Source organism: Natator depressus, chromosome 12, assembly GCF_965152275.1.
Source record: "Natator depressus isolate rNatDep1 chromosome 12, rNatDep2.hap1, whole genome shotgun sequence".
Taxonomy (NCBI): domain Eukaryota; kingdom Metazoa; phylum Chordata; order Testudines; family Cheloniidae; genus Natator; species Natator depressus.
This window is the reverse complement of record NC_134245.1, coordinates 26100445-26119636: the sequence shown is the minus strand read 5'-3', so window position 1 is coordinate 26119636 and position 19192 is coordinate 26100445. Positions and strand designations below refer to the sequence as shown.

The window sequence follows — 19192 nt, the reverse complement described above, 5'->3', positions numbered from 1 at the left end:
CAAACGCAAGTTGAAATCGCTTAGCAATATTCATATCAGCAGTACGAGTACTGAAGCATCTGTTCGAACAGTACTTATTTTGAAATTAGTTTGTGTGCACACAAATATTAATACAAAGCCCATTTTTCTTGCATCCTATGAACACCTTTGAGTTAAAAAGGCACAAAGAAACCCTGCTCACAAAACAGAACTAGGCCTAGGTTTGAAGACATCAAAAAGTAAATAAGATGTGCCAGGAGCTGGCTGCAGGAGGGGAGGCAAAGACTGTACGAGCAGTATCTGCCGAAATGAGGAACTTCTTTCAAACATGAGCTGAAAAAAGTTTTGGAAAATAATACAACCCAAAACCATCCTGATGGACTGACATCTGTGGCATTTTTCTCAACCCAAGACATAACCCTATAATTCCTCCCACTGAAAGTTAACACTGACGGATCTCTTCAAACAATACATTGGGAATAAGTTTACTACTTAAACAAATGTACTGAAGAAAGTGAAGTTCTGACATTTTACACTGTCACTTAATTGCTACTTTGATTAAAATAAGTTAACTACTCTAAACAAATCTGACTGCTGTGATGTAAAGTGGTTCAACAAAACTGTCTGGAGAAAATCTCTGTCTATATTTTAGCAACTAGTGATTTTGGGTACCCAACTTGAGGCACTATAAAGTGTCTTGACTTTCAGAAAGTACTGAGAATCCCTCTTCTGAAAATTAGACCCCCCCCAAGGGGTTTTCGGGTTGGGCACCCAAAAATCACTATACCAAGACTACTTTAGCATATTTATTAGTGTAGAATAGGATGCCATAGAATAACACATTTTCTAATTTGACCAACAGTCAGTGTCATTTCAAGATATGCTCCTCAAGGACCATTTATTGAGCTTTCCTTGAATTTTTTCCCCGTATCCTCAACATCACTGCCTCACAAACCAATGTTATTAGGAGCGCTGAAAGTTTAATTTTGTGCTGCTTGAAAAGAATCAAGAGCACCTACTGTCAGAGAAGAGGTAAGATTTTTCTTGTAATGGAAAGTCCATTGTGTCATTTTCAAAAAGCTATTTATTTTAGGTTTAACACCCACTTCTGCTACATAATGTACTAACATACATTTTACTTTTACACTATCCACCCATCTCTCATATATAACTGTTGACAATGTTTATTTTATAGCTTGTGCCTACTAATGCCCTCTGGATTGAGTTTTCAAGAAGTTTCCATTTTACTGTTGTTGTTTTTTTCCATAAAAACGTTAAAAAAGTATACACCATTTGACTTGAAAATTTTTATGCTCAATCTCTGCCTGAAGGTTTTTTGTTTTAATTTTTGAGCAAAATCCTTGCAGCCATTTGAGCTATGAGAGGATGCAAAATAATATAATGGGAGGGAGAGAGAAAAACCTTTGAATTTTTAAGTTATACCTGCAAAAAATTACATGCCTCTACTGCATGATAAATATTCTAGTTCCTTTATTACAGTTATCATATTGATATCAGAGTGCCTAAACTTTTTTTTTTTTTTCTCTTTTAAGTTCAGGAAGTTTGGGGTTTAGTCAGCCCTCTCAGGATTTAAACCTGTGGTAATATTGAGTGACTTGAGAAATTTGAAAAAAAGAAACAGGAGCCATATATTTATCCACTGCATTACGAATAGTTTTTCAAAGTACAACGAAGCATGAATTTAATGGAAAAAGAAGAGAGGAAGCCAATATCAAAGTTGAAAGGAGACTTGGCTAGAGCAGCAGTAAAGGAAGGTAATCTTGGGAGCTGCCTTTTGGGTGGAATTATTATGCAACTATGTATATTAGAAAACTGATTGCATTCATTTTTATGATGTAGGTGCCAAAATTCCTGAAGGTTTAACTTTTCTATTCCTTCAACCTACTGTAACTGCTCATTACAGCCACAACTACATATATATGATTGAGTCCTTTGATCAAAGTTGTCAATTGCTTTTGATGATACTTTAAATACTTACTACTGCAGCTTTAAGACATTCCTTCATATTCGTTGCTATGTATTAATTTAAATATGAATGCCAGAGAGATTTTAGGGATTTGATTGGAAACAGCAGCCTAAAACAAATAAGCTTTAAATTTCTTCCTCTCAGGTAAGTAGTAGTGAAGTGCCACATAGATAGAATTCAGAAATAAAGTTTAAATTCAATCTTCCTGGACATTCTATAACAGATTTAAAAGTAGCTATACTTGAACAAAAAAACCTTCAGAAACAGACTTCAAAGAGAAACTACAGAACTAAAATTCATTTGCAAATTTAACACCATTAATTTGGGCTTGAACAGGGATTGGGAGTGGCTGGCTCACTACCAAAGCAGCTTTGCCTCTCCTGGAATTGACACCTCCTCATCAATTATTGGGAGTGGACTACATCCACCCTGATCAAATTGGCCCTGTCTACACTGGTTCTCCAGTTGTGAGGTAACTCACTTCTCTTCATGTGTCAGTATATAATGCCTGCAATCTGTAATTTTCACTCCATGCATCTGAAGAAGTGGTTTTTTACCCCTGAAAGCTTATGTCCAAATAAATCTGTTAATCTTTAAGGTGCTACCGGACTCCTTGTTGTTTTTAAGGTAGATTAATACCTTCTGAATACAATTAAGGCTCAGTGCTGCTTATTTCCCAGCAGTGCAACTTCATTAAAAGAGTCAAGCTATAGCAAGTTTAATAGCAACCCCAAAGTCTGCAAAACTGTAATAAGAGACTTTTTATCCTGGCCCATATCATATCCCTCAAGCTCTGTTATTTGACTGATCAGCTTAAATAATAAGCACATTGATTTAAATGTGGTCCAAGTAAAACATTAAAAATATGCAAAACATCCTGCAGCAACACAGATTTTCAGTACCTGATTTTTTGGCTGTGGTCTGCACTCCTCCAGCTCCAGGACTCCCAGGAGGGCCAGTCTTTTTACTCAAAAGACTGTTAAAGAAGCTAGCCAACACACCTTCACTTGCAGCATTGTCTAATTAAAAAACAAATAATCAATAACAACTTATTACTTTTTTGAAATCACAAATTCTAAAACATATGTCCTCCTACACTTCTCCAAGTTTTAGGAAAAAATGTTACACACACTAGCCAAAAGAGAAAAATCTCAAGTATAGGACAGACTGTCTCACTTATGCAGCCCCTATTTGCTGCTAGCTCCTCCTTTACCGCCCTCCACACATATTTGCACTCTGGCACAGGAGGCATGTAGGGACAGGGCTGTAGCATAGATTGCCAAGGAGGATTCTGGGAAGCACGAGCTCCTGAAGTAGCCCAGAATCCCAAGGTGTAAAGGTGGCTTAAGGCGACTTGTTTCTCTCTGACTGTGCCCTCTGTGCTGAGCCTCTTAAAGGTGCAGCAAAGAATTTCAACCTAAATCTATGCACTTCAGCTTTTCCTTGTCTAGATGGGAAATGTAAGTCTCATGGACTAGATGGTGTCTATACATCAGGTTTACCTAAAGATCTGTTAGCAAATTAACTGTCCTAGTACTTCAGCTGCCGTTCTTCAGCCTCATCCTAAAACGGGAGTGGAATTTCTGTGGAGAGTTTTCAGTAAGTTTTCTATGCAAAGCTGTATATTTTGCAGATGTGCCTTGAAATCTTCAGCTAGCTAGTGTCAAATTAATATTAATGCTATAAATGGAGTGTTGAAAGTTAAGACTGAACTGCTCAGTTTTCATTCCTCCCTCTCCCCCACCACCACACACACACACATATTTGATTTTAAAGAGGCAAACAAGCAAGCTCACCAATGTTACTAGGCTCTTGAATATTCGAAGTAGCAAAAAGCACTACTGTTACAACAGTATGTAAAAACTGCAAGTCATATATATATATAAAACTAATAAAGGCTAATATAGCCAGAGTTACATGAAATCAACTCTCCCCATGTAGTATGCAGGACAAAAAATATGAAGATATATTGTAAACGTGTAAGCCTAATAATACATGTTAAGCATGCTAAAGCTACGCTATTACCAGGGTTTCACTCAATCAGCCTAACACATCTTGACGTCTCCACAGCCTTGTCTTCACTAGGCTTTTAGAATGCATTAGCCAACACCGCTCCTTTATATTCTAGTCTAGACAAAGCCTAAACCAGTTTTAATTCATACCGTTTGTTATTTCAGTGCAAGTGTGTGCATAGACACTTGTTTGGAATAAAAGTGTCCTATTTTAATTATGCCTAAATTGGTAAAAATTGACAAATTATATCAAAATAGGACATATCCCAAAATAAGTGTCTACACCCAAATCTGCACTGAAACTACAACATGTATGAATTAAAACCAATTTAGTTGTAATGGTGAACATTTGTGTTTAGACAAAGCTTTAGTTTGTTATGAATTCACCTTCTGCCTTTGAAAGCTTCTCTATGTATTTTGGCCAAATCCTACAAATCTTGCATAAAAACTTTTATCCTGGCTACTCTTTTCATATTTTAGTTATAAAATTTAATTGGGAGTCCTTAAAGCTCAAACAAATTTAAATAAAGTAGTAGCTTCAATGTTTCTCTGATCTGTTTTATTTATTATATGTTTAGGAAGCGTTTCCCTTATCTCTTCAGTATGCTCTGCCCTACATAACCTGGGTTTTGCTTCTCTGAGTTAACTGCTATTCTCAGTTTGACTACATGCTTTCAGGACTTGGATGTAACAAGATATTGTGTGGGGACAACTCTGCTTCCTCCTTCACATGTTGTGGTTACTGGCAGAAAGGTTTCCCGAGTACATCTAAGACCCAAAGGAGCTGAATACACATGGCTCAACATAGAGCTACTCTGAATGAGAATCCAGGCGCCAGACATATAGCAATGGTTGTGACACGGCAGGAGATCAATACGCTATTCTGACAAGAGCAGTCTACATGGTCAAGTGTATGAGAATGGCACTGAGGAATGCCCCCTTCCCTACCCCCCTCAGTGCACGTGTGGGAGAGAGAGGGAGAGGAGTCAGCCCTGGGGACCCCAGTGGGGTAGGAAAAATGGAGCTCCATCTTCCTAGGAATATTTTTAAGTACTAAACTCTGCAGTACTATGGAAACTAGGGTCCAGTACAGGAGTGGGTGGGTGAAGTTCTGTGGCATGAGATGTGCAAGAGGTCAGACGAGATGTTCATGATGGTCCCTTTTGGCTTTATTGTCTATGAGAACCCGGGAAAAGAGAAGGTAAATTCTGGGTCCCAGAAGGAACAGCTGAGACAGAAAACATAAAACTAGATGTTGGATCAGATGGCAAGAAAAAGGGCAGGGGGGAGAAGGCGAGGGCATAAACCAGTTGGCTGAAACAAACAGTCATGTTACACTGTTTTAGGTAACTGCTAAACACCAATGTACTTGAACTTTGACCACCTAGACAACAGTGTAGTGCTAGTTGAAGCAATGAGTGTCTCAAAGACAATTTGGAATTCAAAGGATTTGACGTCTTTGTGTGAGTCGCACGAAGCGTAAAGTAACAGTGAGTCAATCTCAAAACCAACGTACACAGGTTTATCAGGAAAGAATAAGTTTTTCCCTTTTTAAAGGGAAACAAAAAAGGCCTGGTAAAATACCAAAGTTGCAATGCATACTTTTAATATTTGGATCTGGTTTCTTAACTGATGTTATTGGTGAGGCACTGGGTACGTTGACAGGACCAGCTCTGCCTTGGGTTCTTGGGGATCCTGCAGGTCCTCTTGCAGGAGACTCCTTGGATAAAAACAGTCCATATCCAAGTAAGTGAATTAACAGATTAATTTATGACCATCTATAAATATTGCACTACATACAAAGCTCCTACTTTTACCTTTTTTGATATTGTGATGTATATACACATTTTTACCCTGAAAAATTATCAACTACAAGAGCCAATCTTGGGAGAGTGCCTCTGCACTGATATACACGATAATTACCACAACATATTCTAAATTCAACTTATCTCCAATTTCCACAATTATTTAATGCCATGTTTCCACAATTATTTGTTAAAACCATTCTGTCACATTACATCTGAATACCTACAGACACTTTATAATTTCCGTTGCACTGGAAGTTTTTTTTATTAGGTCATGATTGCATTTATGAACTGCACGCTATGCCTCACACAGATTAGAACCATGCACTATGAAGGAGGGCTCACTTTTGGTCGTTCAGAGAAGAAGCGCTAGTCTGTACCTTGTTTATAGGCCATATGAATAGCTTCCTAGTCTAGGAAATGTGCCCCCCTTTCTTGAGAGGCTACTAGTGTATACTTACTGATGCTCTTGTAGGTGTGGCTGGCTGCTTGGCAAGTAAAGACTGCAAAGACAGTACAGTGATTTGTAAATATACCTCAGCAAAACTACACACTTTTCAAAATAAAAGCAGGGAAGCAGACTTTGGTTAAATTAACTCATGGTCATCCTGTAACAGTTAGATACATTGCCAAATTTTACCAACAGAGGGCACTACAATTAAAAGAACTAAATACTGTGTGATAAATACACAAGAGCTTCCTTATACAGTTTCACTAAAGCATCTCAATACTAACCTATAACATTCCTTAGAGCTCAGTTTAGAGCCTCTCAAGCATGTCCACCCAAACACATACAACTGTATGGGACTGGTATGTTCTAATTTCTTTACTGTATATATTTATTACTTAATACACAGCATGTCTGGAGGCTGGCTTTGTTCATGCCTAACACCTTGAAAGCTCATGCCAAAGTGTTTGCTTGTATATTAAAGCCTCTGATGAACGAATTTTAATTGGGAGGTTGGCTACTGCATTATTATTGATGTTTTACAAAACAATTTCACATCACTTTTAGGTTTTACATATCTGTGCAGCCAATTTCAAACATTCTGCTATTACTTCTGCTCCTATGTTAATACCATTTATTTTTCTTCTCTGCTGTATGAATTAGCATTCATTTGTACTTTTCTGGTATTTTCTCATCAAATGGGAAAATATGCCAATGTAATCCCAGCATGCCACACCCATTCACAGCCAAGCTTCTTAAGGTACACCTAATATTTTCAGTTATGGCAAACATCCAAAAAGGTCATAGGATTCCATTTTAGAAGACACAGGCACACTTTTTCCAATTCGAGTGCCCAAAATTAGGCAACCATATCCATACTTCAGCACCAAAAAGTGGCCTTTATTTTTCAAGAGTGCTGAGTATCCCCAGCTTCTCCTGGCTTCTCAACTAACAGGTATTCCAAGTCTGAAAATCATGGCCATACTTTCTATTCATATGCATGGAAGTAAAATAAAAATGGACATTTCTTATGCACTCAAAGTTTTATGATTCCATTTTAATCTGCAAAATAGAATAATGGATACCTGCTCAAAAAATGAAATATTAAAAACAATGTATTTTGCCCTAAACTTCATATAACACTGAAAGTTCAAAGTGAAGCATTGTTTATTCAAGTAATCTTTCATTTCAAAGTTTCATTTTCATGTTCTTACCTGCTGCTTCATAAGAAACACTTGCTCATCTTCTGCTGCCAACTCTTTCTCATGGACTAACTGTTGAACAATGCATTTCTCTTTAGAAACAGAATGTGGTCACCCAAACTACAAACAATTACAGCAGCATATAAAAAACAAAAGCCTAACTTCAACCCCTTTCAACTTCTTACATCCATTCAATCTTTTACATTCATTCTATGACTTGTGGCTTATTTCAGGTGCAGAATTACTCCTAACTGGGCAGTAAGTTTGCTATGACCTTCTGTCTGGCATTTTTTTAATAGCTAACAAGTGTAAAATAACAGTGACAGGATTTGATATTGATCCTGTGTAAACTTCAAGAACAAACATTTATATGCATCCCTAATCCATGCTTTTGCTGGTTAAATAGGCCCAGCTGTAGAAATATTTTAACTGTTTTCTTTCAAGAAAGGAGTGTATAGAACTAGTTCAGTGCTGTATTTACATGCAAATATTTGATCTTCCATCAAATACCATCAGCTTTTTAATATCTGAAGCAAACTATTTCATGCATATACCTAAAGAGTGTAGCCAATTAGCAGCTTCACTGCTGGGCATCCACACCTGCACCTATGGTGCAGATGCATTTCACTAAAGTTCTGATGGGCAGTTGAACCCATCAGAACTGAACAGTCACTTGCCCAGTACATTAGACCACAATAAAGACGTGCTGCTTTTATATTTTTTAATAGATATCTCTACCACTTTAAGCAGCAAAGAAACTACTTCCAGTAAAAGTTTTGGGTTTAGAATGACTGGCCTGGAATAGTTGCAAAAAACATTTTCTGAGGACAATTCCCTGGATGAGGATCTGGCAGTGGGCTGTATACATATTTGATAAATAATATTCATATTAAAATGTACTAAATCCAGCAAAGGTTTGGTGTTCAAAGAGGATGGTTGCCTGAACTTTGGAGGGCTGCCTCTCCCATCCCTCCAACAACAGAGCAATAGATTCCCCCGCTTAAAAAAAGAGTTGCCAGTGGTGTGCTATATCTTTAGCATCTTTAAGGGAGAACAATAGGCCCATTCCCCTCTCCTCCTCCCTCCCTGCAAGTGTCTTCAAATGACCCCACTCTTCCTTTCTTTCCCAATTTACCAGGGTTTTAGATGGGACTGCAAACACTCAAGACAGGAGGTAAAAAACCCTGGAGAGTTGTCAAATATGGCCTGAAATAGCATTTAAGGGTTTTACATATTACTTACCCTACTCCAGCCCCATTAGAAAAGAATGCATTCTTCCTCTATCTGTAATAAGTTACTTGACCACTGTCCAGACAATTAGCAGTCTACAGAATATTTATTTGTACTCCTAGATTGTGCTCCATATCTACTCTACAAATAGAATTTTGTAGTACAGAATATATTTTGGTGATAATTTAAAACAAGTAAGAGAATACATAGGGGCCCTTCTGTAGAACTGAAATTATGGACTCAATGTGATTTTTGCATGTGCATGTTATCTGAAGTTAGAATTTTAGGTAAAATTAGTATTTTGGGGGCTGTGATTTAGCAACCATTACTGTTAAAAAGTAACATTCTGACACGAACGAAAAATACCTAGACCAGTGGTTCTCAGCCAGAGGTCTGGGCCCCCTAGGGAGCTGTGAGCAGGTTTCCAGGGGTCTGCCAAGCAGGGCTAGCATTAGACTTGCGAGGGCTCAGGGCAGAAAGCTAAAGCCCCACCAGGCGGAACTGCAGCCCAGGGCCCCAAGCCCACCAACCGGGGCTAAAGCTGAAGCCTGAACAATTTAGCTTTGCAGTGTCCCCCATAGTATGAGGTACTGGACAACTGCCTGCTTGCTACCCCCTAATGCCGGCTCTGGCTTTCATATGCAGAAAAACAGTTCTTGTGCCACAGCTGGGACGTGGAGTTTTTATAGCATGGGGAGGAAAGAGATGACTCAACAAGAAAAAGGTTGAGAACTAGGCTGTCAAGCAATTAAAAAAATTAACTGTGATTAATTGCGCTGTTAAACAATAATAGAATACTATTTAGTTAAATATTTTTGGATGTTTTCTACATTTTCAAATATACCGATTTCAATTACAACACAGAATACCAAGTGTACAGTGCTCACTTTATATTTATTTTTGATTACAAATATTTGCACAAAACAACAAAAGACAAAAAACAAAAGAAATAGTATTTTTCAATTCACCTAATACAAGTACTGTAATGTAATGTCTTTATCATGAAAGTTGGACTTACAAATGTAGAATTATGTAAAAAAAAAAAAAAAAAAAAAAAACCCAAAACCCTGCATTCAGAAACAAAACAATGTAAAACTTTAGAGCCTACAAGTCCACTCAGTCCTACTTCTTATTCAGCCAATCGCACAAACAAGTTTGTTTACATTTGCAAAAGATAATGCTGCCTGCTTCTTGTTTACAATGTCACCTGAAAGTGAGAACAGGTGCTCGCATGGCACTGTTGTAGATGGCGTCGAAAGATATTTACATGCCAGATGCGCTAAAGATTCATATGTCCCTTTATGCTTCAACCACCATTCCAGAGGACATGTCAATGCTGATGACAGGTTCTGCTCGATAACGATCCAAAGCAGAGCGGACTGACACATGTTCATTTTCATCATCATGAGTCAGATGCCACCAGCAAAAGGTTGATTTTCTTTTTTGCTGGTTTGGGTTCTGTAGTTTCTGCATCGAAATGTTGCTCTTTTAAGACTTCTGAAAGCATGTTCCACGCATCATCCCTCTCAAATTTTGAAAGGCACTTCAGATACTTAAACCTTGGGTTGAGTGCTGTTCACATTGGTATCTTCTTTGTATTTTGGCAAATTTTGCAGTGAAAGTGTTCTCAAAATGAACAATACATGCTGGGTCATCAACAGAAACTGCTATAACATGAAATATATGGCAGAATGCGGGTAAAACAGAGCAGAAGACATACAATTCTCCCCCAAGAAGTTCAGTCAAAATTTAATTAAACGCATTTTTTTTTTAACAAGCATGATCAGCATGGAAGCACGTCCTCTGGAACAATGGCCGAAGCACGAAGAGGCATTTGAATCTTTAGTGCATCTGGCACATAAATATTTTGCGACGCCAGCTACAACAGTGCCATGTGAATACCTGTTCTCACTTTCAGGTTAAACTGTAATTAAGAATTGGGCAGCAGCATTTCCCGTAAATGTAAAAAAACTTGTTTCTCTTAGTGTTTGGCTGAACAAGAAGTAGGACTGAGTGGACCTGTAGGCTCTAAAGTTTTACACTGTTTTGTTTTTGAGCGCAGTTATGTGACAAAAAACTACATTTGTAAGTTGGACTTTCACGATAAAGAAATTGCAGTACAGTACATGTATGAGGTGAACTGAAAAATACTATTTCTTTTATCATTTTTAGAGTGAAAATATTTGTAATAAAAAATAATATAAAGTCAGCACTGTACACTTTGTAATCTGTTGTTGTAACAGAAATCAATATATTTGAAAATGTGAAAAATATCCAAAAATATTTAATACATTTCAATTGGTATTCTACTGTTTAACAGTGCAATTAATCGCAATTAATTTTTTCTAGTTAATTGCATGAGTTAATTGTGATTAATTGACAGCCCTATTGAGAACCCCTGCCCTAGACCACTGGAGAATGTATGCCAGTACTTCAAAAGTGGTTTAACATTTAGAAGAAAAGCATATTACTGTACGAGCTGAAGTTCTATATTATTAATAGTCAATATCAGCCATCCAATTATGGTGAAGTGATTTGTAGTTTCTTTACACTGAATTTCAAAAATTAACTCTTTTGTACCTTTCTTACTGGAGGTTTTACAATGAAGTCTTCATATGCATCTTCTGGTTTCACCGTTGTGAAGTTTTCATGTAAAATAGCAATTTTCTTTTCATTGTCCCAACCAGCAGGTCTACAGGAAAAAAAAGTTTTAGGGCAAGGTTTGCTTTTTTAGCCTCAAAAGATTATTGGCACAGCGCATGCACATTTAAGCAAGTAATCTTATTACCATACTACTGTATTTCCTCTGTAACAGTTTTATGTCATTAAGAGGTCATTGCACAGTCCTCACTCTGAAAACACAGGCTATGCTTACCAAGATGTTGAGATGGCATAATCATTCTGGGTAAATAGCCACTATGCTTTTTTAAGCTAATGTTGAACACAAGAGTGTTAGACTATAATAAACCTAGGGACTGAGCACTAAAACAACGTAAGTACAATTTTTTTTTTCTTAAAACCAAGACAGTACCTGCTGGACAACCAGTCTAAATCGTGTTTCCAACTTCCTTCCAGCATGCTAATGTGACTATTAGATATCAGATTCTTTACAAATTTACTTCATTTTGCTCCTAAAATTAAACAACCCTTTCAATTAATTATCTTTAGCCCTGTTTACGTATGGAAAATAGTACAAGTAAATGATGCAAATTATTCCTTTTTTGTGAAATACGGTTTTGGTAGGCAGACTTCTAACCAGATACTGAAGTATTTCACAGAATGAGACAACTGGAGTGGGGTGGGGGTGTGGGAAGAGAAGAGCTATTATGGATCTAATGATGAATTGCTTATGTGGGAAGAATTTTTCATTCTACTTTAACAAATTTAAATTCCACACATTAAAACAGAATATTTCACATCCAAATTGCGATTTTATTTTCTGTTGAAGAATTAAATGCACTAAAGCTTGGGGTGTACAAGTTTCACTTGTGTTCATAAGGAAATACAACATTTCAGTGATAAGGGCGTCAGACAGAAACAAAAATTTTGAAAAATATATTTCTTACATCAACTTACATAAAAACTGCATCCTTTTCTACCACTAAGGCAGGTGTGGTAAAGTGAAAACCATATGTTTTATGTACAATGTACTTATACAACAAGTCAAGGTTCTTTTCTTCCTTAACTGATGTATAAATCAAGGCAGCTCCATCTAATTACTTCATTTAAGGAAAACTATAAAGTACAGTACTTGAACATTAAATTCAACTGAAATAATATTTGAAGTTTGCTATTGAGAAATAGCCAAAATTTTCAGAGTAGGGTGCTACTAGCTCAATTTTTAGAGGTCAATGGAAACTGTAGGTGTTCAGCACCTTTGGGAGGGAGGGAAAAAGAGGATGAGAATCATGTCATTTAAGGAACAGATTCAGCTTTTAAAATGTTGACAATATAGACACCAGAAAGCTGTTTTTATATATATATATAAAGTCATAGGCTGCAAGTTTAGTATGGAAATCCACGTTCCGGGAGAAAAAGCAGTGTGGTGCATCTCAAAACTGAAGTCCCTTGCCAAGGAATGTCTAGATCAACTGTATGGCTTCAGGAAAAAAAAAACAACTTGACAAATCTCTTAATATATTTTCATAACTACACTCCAAATACTATATATTAAGTTACTAAATACCAGAAGTTATTTTGAGATGCAGTTTCTCCTTAGGTTATTTTATTTTCCTCATACACTATAATAAAATACATTTCCTATCTTCCAGATTTTATTCTGCCACTATCCTCAGATTAGGAAAGGATACACTGTAAGCAGAATCTACGAATGTGTGACTGAATGAAGTCAAAGTGTTCTTCTCTGTAGTCATGTTCCTTCTCTAGTACACTCACTGCATCACACTGGAGGAAAAAAAAAAAAGCAAAGCCGCTTAACACTTCCTTGCATATAACCTGCATTTTCTTCAAGTAGAAATATACAGTAGAATCTCAGAGTTATGAACACCTTGGGAATGGAGCCACTCTGACACGTTTGTAATTGAACAAAACGTTATGATTGTTCTTTCAAAAGTTTACAACTGAACATTGACTTAATAAAGTTTGAAACTTTACTATGCAGAAGAAAAATGCTGCTTTTAGCCCTCTTAATTTAAATGAAACAAGCACAGAAACCGTTTCCTTACGTTGTCTAATCTTTTTTTTTTTTTTTTTAAACTTTCCCTTTACTTTTTAGGAGTTTATGTTTAGCCCAGTATTGTACTGTATTTGTGTGTATGGATTTTATTTATTTATTTTTTTGGTCTCAGGGCTGCCTGATTGCGTACTTCCGGTTCCAAATGTGGTGTGTGGTTGACCAGTCAGTTTGTAACTCTGGTGTTCGTAACTCTGAGGTTCTACTGTACACATCTTCCTTTGTATCAGCATTCAATTCACACTTTTTGCTGGGGAGACCACACTAATTAACCAATGGGTAAAATGCTCAAGCTACCAAAGACAAAAAGTGCCTTCATTAAAAGTTAAAGCCGCAACAAATATCCATTCTTTATAACTAGAAATTGAGTTGATGCCATAAATGTGTATTTTTGAAATGCTATTTTCATTAAGTCATTAGTTGCTAAACACCTTCTTATGTGGTAACTCAGGTAACTCATGTGACTGTATGATGTACAAAGATAACTTGAAAGTAGCCTTCTCAATTGACTCTTTTTTACATTAGAAATTCATATTTCATCTACCACCCACAGACAATTTAAGAAAAGACTGAGATACTATGCAAGTGAAATCTGATGGAAAAAGGAAGCATTTATTTCAAATGCCTCAAAACACTTGGAGAATTTTTTTTTTTTTTTTTTTTTTTTGATAAACATAACATTTGTCCTTTTTCAATTAAGGATGGAGGAAGTCCACATTTTAGACCTCTAATATGTTCTTCAGCCAAACTGCAAAGACTAGACTGATCTTTCTCAATCCTTCTATGGTAAAAAGAAAAAAGTGTTTTAGATTTTTAATTTTAAGTCTAGTTTATACACCAAAAGTTTAAAAAAAAAAAAAAAAGGTTTTCTTCTCTAAATCCAGAACTTTCACTTTCAGCTTGCAAACATCTGAGTCAAACATATCTTCCAAAAGGAAAAGTAACTAACCTTTCTAGTAAACTCAAGTTCAAGCTCACCTTTGTACAAACCACCAGCACAGGGATCCCAAGATTGTGAGTCAGAACATTCTCTCCAAGTGGCAAAGTAACATTTTCATCTTCTTGGCCAGATGATGAAGGACCTCTTCTCTGTGGTGATCCTTGGTAGCCTTCTTCCGGTTCCACATACTCCTGGAATTCCTTTATAACTATGAAAAAAGATCTTTGTAAGGTGAGAGACGGGAACACAGTCTTAAAATCTGTATTAAAGTGAAAGAGTTTCAGATAATTATATGTTTATGAGCAGTTGGGACATCTTCTCAACAACCTTTTTAAGGTGACGCATGAATTGAGAACAGAATCTGAGCTTCAAGAAATTGTACAATTTCTCTTGAGCCAAATAGAAAATAAGATTTTGGAATTTGGCTATTACTAGCTTTCAGCTTTTGAATCCAAATCACATCTGCAATTTAAATATAAGGGCCAACATTTTCAGGAGTGTTTAGTGATTCTCGGTGCTTCAATTTTTAGGCACTCAACTAGACAGACTGTGGAAGTTCGATTTTCAGAAAGTGCTCAGCACTTATCCTCTGAAAATTAGGATCCTTTAGGATGTTTCAACTTAAAATTCAACTTTTCTAAGCATCAAACCTCTTAGAAATGAATATGAAAGTTTGCAAACCCAGATTTACTTAATTTTATTTCTGTATCAAGCTATCAGATAGAAGCACTTAATAACCCTGCTAATGTAGCAATTTGCAAAAACAAGTTACGGTATAAGGTTTTGTGGCTGTTCACTTAAAAAAGTTGGCATACATAACAAGGTCTCACCACTGACTGAAGTATAATAATAATAATCCATCCATTATATCAGTGGTCCCCAAACTCTTTATGTTGCCCCTCCCCCACCTATAATGGAATCTGTCTGGGCCCCCTCAAGAGCCATGGACGTGAGCGGGGCTGGGAGCCCCAGCTGGGGTCGCAGCCAGGAGTGGAGTCATGGCGGGGAGCAGGGCCAGAGCGGAGCGGGGCTGGGTGGTGCTCCCTCCCCACCCCCTGTGGGGGTTGGCCTGGGCCCCACTGCACCCCCCCCGAACCTCTGTGCCCCCCTAGGGGGATGCGCCCCACAGTTGCGCCCCACTGCATTATATTATCATGGTACTCCTCTGAACATGTAAGGAACCATGGTAATATAAAGTATGTAAGGAAAAGTATTACATGAAATTCTGTACATTAGCTAATGTTTTATTAAAGGAAAGTGATATTGTTCCCCAGATTTTTAAAGCAGTGGTGCTTCTCATCTCTAAAGCAAGTAGTGCTATCACCACCAAACAGTGCACTATGCTGTTTTGGGGGATTAAAATCATGCAATATCAAATAAGCTTCCATGCCACGGAACAATCCAACCACTTGAAGTGAACTCTGAAATTATATTTATGGATAACTTGGACAACATGAAGATATTGAGCTCTATGTTTTGTATTTACAGGGGGAGCCACTGGAAACATGAAAATAATCATAATCTTAGTGGTAAAAAAGGAGAATTAATGTGACCGTTGATACTCAAATCTAGAAACAGTAAAAAAAACAAAAAACGTTGAGATCACAAATCTAAAGTACACGTGCATAAAATTTAAAGACAATTAGATGCACAACTACTCAAACAAGTGATTTCTAATTTGATATTTTAGGGGCCTTGCTGAACAAAAACTTTGTTTCTGAAAAGTGGTTTCAGGCTCAGAAAAGCTACACATTCAATTCAGGGTACTGAAGGTTTAATCACAACATAAAAAAAAAGAAATCTGGAAGTTAAGAGCTGAACACAGAAGTAGCACTCAAAGCAAACAAACTTTGTAGTATTTTTAAGTGTGCACTGACAGAAGCATCAAGAATAAAAGGGCTGTTCTGGCAGTTCAGGCCAAAAAGCCCCACATGATTTCTTTCTATGCCTTACATCAGACAGTTCACTGTAACTTACAGCAAAACTTGTATTCACTACAAGCCTACTAGAAGAGTTACCATCTATAACTGCAAGCAAATGCTATTTAGCCACACCCTTTGGAGATACATTCTGCAAAAAAGCTTAAATAACAAGTACAGAAAACACCAAATTAAACAGCCACTCCTAGTTTACAAAGCAATTCATTTTTTTGCTGTTATTGTCTCTTACAGGAAGTCAAACACTATCTGCACACTGAATGCATGATTATATTCAAGGCTATTTTTAGTATGTGGCACATGAAATCTAAATCATCTGGAAAGGCCTCCATTTATGTAGCAGAGCTGCAATAAATTATGTAGAAAAATGAGATTTGGCAAAGATTGTGGTTCTGAAGACTTTTTTGAAACTGAGTATTAAAATAATTCAAAAATGCAAAATGAAAATACTTGACTCATGCAATACAGCAATTCCAATTGATATTCTGAGCTTTGTGAAGTGGAAAACCTTTGAAGAGGTAACAAACCAATGCTCCCAAAACAAAACCACCATAAGCTTCTCAAGAAGAAGGGTGCCCTCCATGACTGAAGAAGTTGTGGTAGGAAGACCAAGGAACGAGGACCCCAACACTACCCTGTTTGCTACCACCATGAATCCTGGATAGCAGGGGAAGAGGGAAGGGAAACAGTCCACTACTTACTTTCAAGGTGACATATTGAGTTTTTCAGCCACCAATTCCAATTATCACCATTAACTGAACTGGCGGCCAAGAGAAATTCAGAAATAAAACTTTATTCGAAAGCTATTAACTCCCCCCTCCATTTAAACATTAGAGATTCAAGACAGATCTCCCAGCAGAAAACTAACATCCCCAAGTGCATTTTGCTATTTAGAGGATCTTCCATACTGCATTGCTATTTGAAGAACAGTTATTTTTGTTCCAAACTAAAGTGAAACCCTCTCACGTGCATGTGGAGGTGACAGCAATACTGGTATCAAGGAAAGACTACTTTTTTGCACCTTTGCGATCAAACCACATGGAACTTTAAATTCCAATACAAGTATGGAAAGCACCACAAACACTACGTACAGAATATACAGGAGTATTACGTATATTTACACGCACAAGTATAGAGGAAGTCATTTATTCCAAAGCATTTAACAGGGATAAAGACCAAAAAATATACATCTCATTATACCACTGAATAATCAGTTCACGGTTTCTCTCATGAGGGAAACGTGAAGTGATGTAATCCTTCATGAACACAAACATATTTTTGTGGCTAAAAGGATTCCTTTCTTCTGCACATAATCTTATACTATTGGTAGGTTTAAACCATGATGGGGTAACTTGACAATCACCATAAATATATTTTATACTGTTTTGTGCTCAGTTTAAAATATTGGTAACAAATCAAAGCTATCAGTGATAATCTGCTAGGTCAAGGGTGGCCAACCTGTAGCTCTGGAGCCATATGAAGCTCTTCAGAAGTTAATATGTGGCTCCTTGTATAGGTGCCAACTTTCCAATGTGCTGGGGGTGCTTACTATGCAAACTCTGCCACAGGCCCTTTCCCCACTCCACCCCTTCCTGCCCCCTCCCGAGCCTGCAGTGCCCTCACTCCTCCCCCCTTCCCCCAGAGCCTCCTGCATGCCACAAAACAGCTGATTGGGAGGTGCAGGGAGACATTGATCGGTGGGGCTGACAGTGGGTGGGAGGTGCTGGGAGCAGGGTAGGTGAGCTGATGGGGGGGGCTGCTGACGAATTACTGTGGCTCTTTGGCAATGTACATTGGTAAATTCTGGCTCCTTCTCAGCTCAGGTTGGCCACCCCACTGCTATGTCACGGGTTCTCAAACTTCATTGCACTGAGACCCCCTTCTGACAACAAAAATTACTACACGACCCCAGGAGGAGGGACCGAACCTTAAGCCCGCCCAAGCCCCACCGCCCCAGGGGAGGGGGCCAAAACCCAAGGGCTTCAGCCCCAGGCAGAAGGCCTGTAACCTGAACTCCACCACGCAGGACTGAAGCCCTTTGGCTTCAGCTTCAGCCCCAGGCCCCAGCAAGTCTAATGCCAGCCCTGGCGACCCCATTAAAACAGAACTGGGACCCACTCTGGGGTCTCGACCCAGAGTTTGAGAATCGCTGTGCTAGGTTGTGTCCACATAGTGGTAGAAAGAGTTTTCTTTACAAAAGAGTGGATTTATCAAAAATCTTCAAATATGAAAAAGCCGAAGACTTTCAAGATACCAAATGACTTCTATTACACTAATAAAAGCCACTGAATAAAAGCAATATGGACCCTCAGGGCTGAGTTAGTAATTATAATAAAAAATCTACACTAAGAGGTTTGGAGGGCCCAAGCCTGCAGAGGGTGTCCAGCACTTAATTCCCAAATGCCTTTGTAGGATTAGGCAGTGTGCAGTTATAAGTGGAGATGAACTGGTGTAAAAACTATTAAGAAGCTCAAAACTATTGGCTGTTAAACTTAGATATACTTTGTTTCTGAAATACCAATCTCTTAAATGAAACACTATCAGTTGCTTTGTACAGCTCAGATTTGTGAGCACCTGTTTGCCAAATTCTGGAGTCTTTGTTCTTCCTTAAACTAAATGTTTTTTTTTTTTTTAAATGCCAGAGATCAGCCCTTAAGAGCAAGCTGCATTCATATGAAACAGAAAAAACAAAATTTGTTTAAGAAAATTTATTTCAGTTTCAATATACAAAGGAGTCCTTTAAGACAGCTTTAGATACACTTAGTCTTTGATGGATCAAACCACACTAGCAGAATAGTTTTTTCCGGTGGGGTATTAATTCTTTTGCAGACTCTGATAGGAGAGCATATACAAATCCAAAAAGTTAAAACAAAAAACAACCCCGCAACAACAGAAGCAAATGTAAACATAGAAAAGCTTACTTGTAAATACTAAAAGAAAAGGAGTACTAGTGGCACCT

General features: G+C 37.6%; 1 protein-coding gene across 1 annotated transcript in view; it reads right to left on the bottom strand.

Annotated features, from left to right (window-relative positions):
• The window catches only part of DYNC1LI2 (dynein cytoplasmic 1 light intermediate chain 2), a 45541-nt gene that overhangs the window by 3194 nt on the left and 23155 nt on the right, over positions 1 to 19192 (bottom strand). The window contains exons 5-12 of the mRNA XM_074968787.1: positions 14335 to 14504; positions 12974 to 13067; positions 12240 to 12375; positions 11244 to 11355; positions 7446 to 7505; positions 6245 to 6286; positions 5581 to 5698; positions 2869 to 2985 (exon numbers count right to left, since the gene is read on the bottom strand). Coding sequence (XP_074824888.1) covers positions 2869 to 2985; positions 5581 to 5698; positions 6245 to 6286; positions 7446 to 7505; positions 11244 to 11355; positions 12240 to 12375; positions 12974 to 13067; positions 14335 to 14504 — 849 coding nt within the window. The remainder of the gene's footprint in view (positions 1 to 2868; positions 2986 to 5580; positions 5699 to 6244; positions 6287 to 7445; positions 7506 to 11243; positions 11356 to 12239; positions 12376 to 12973; positions 13068 to 14334; positions 14505 to 19192) is intronic.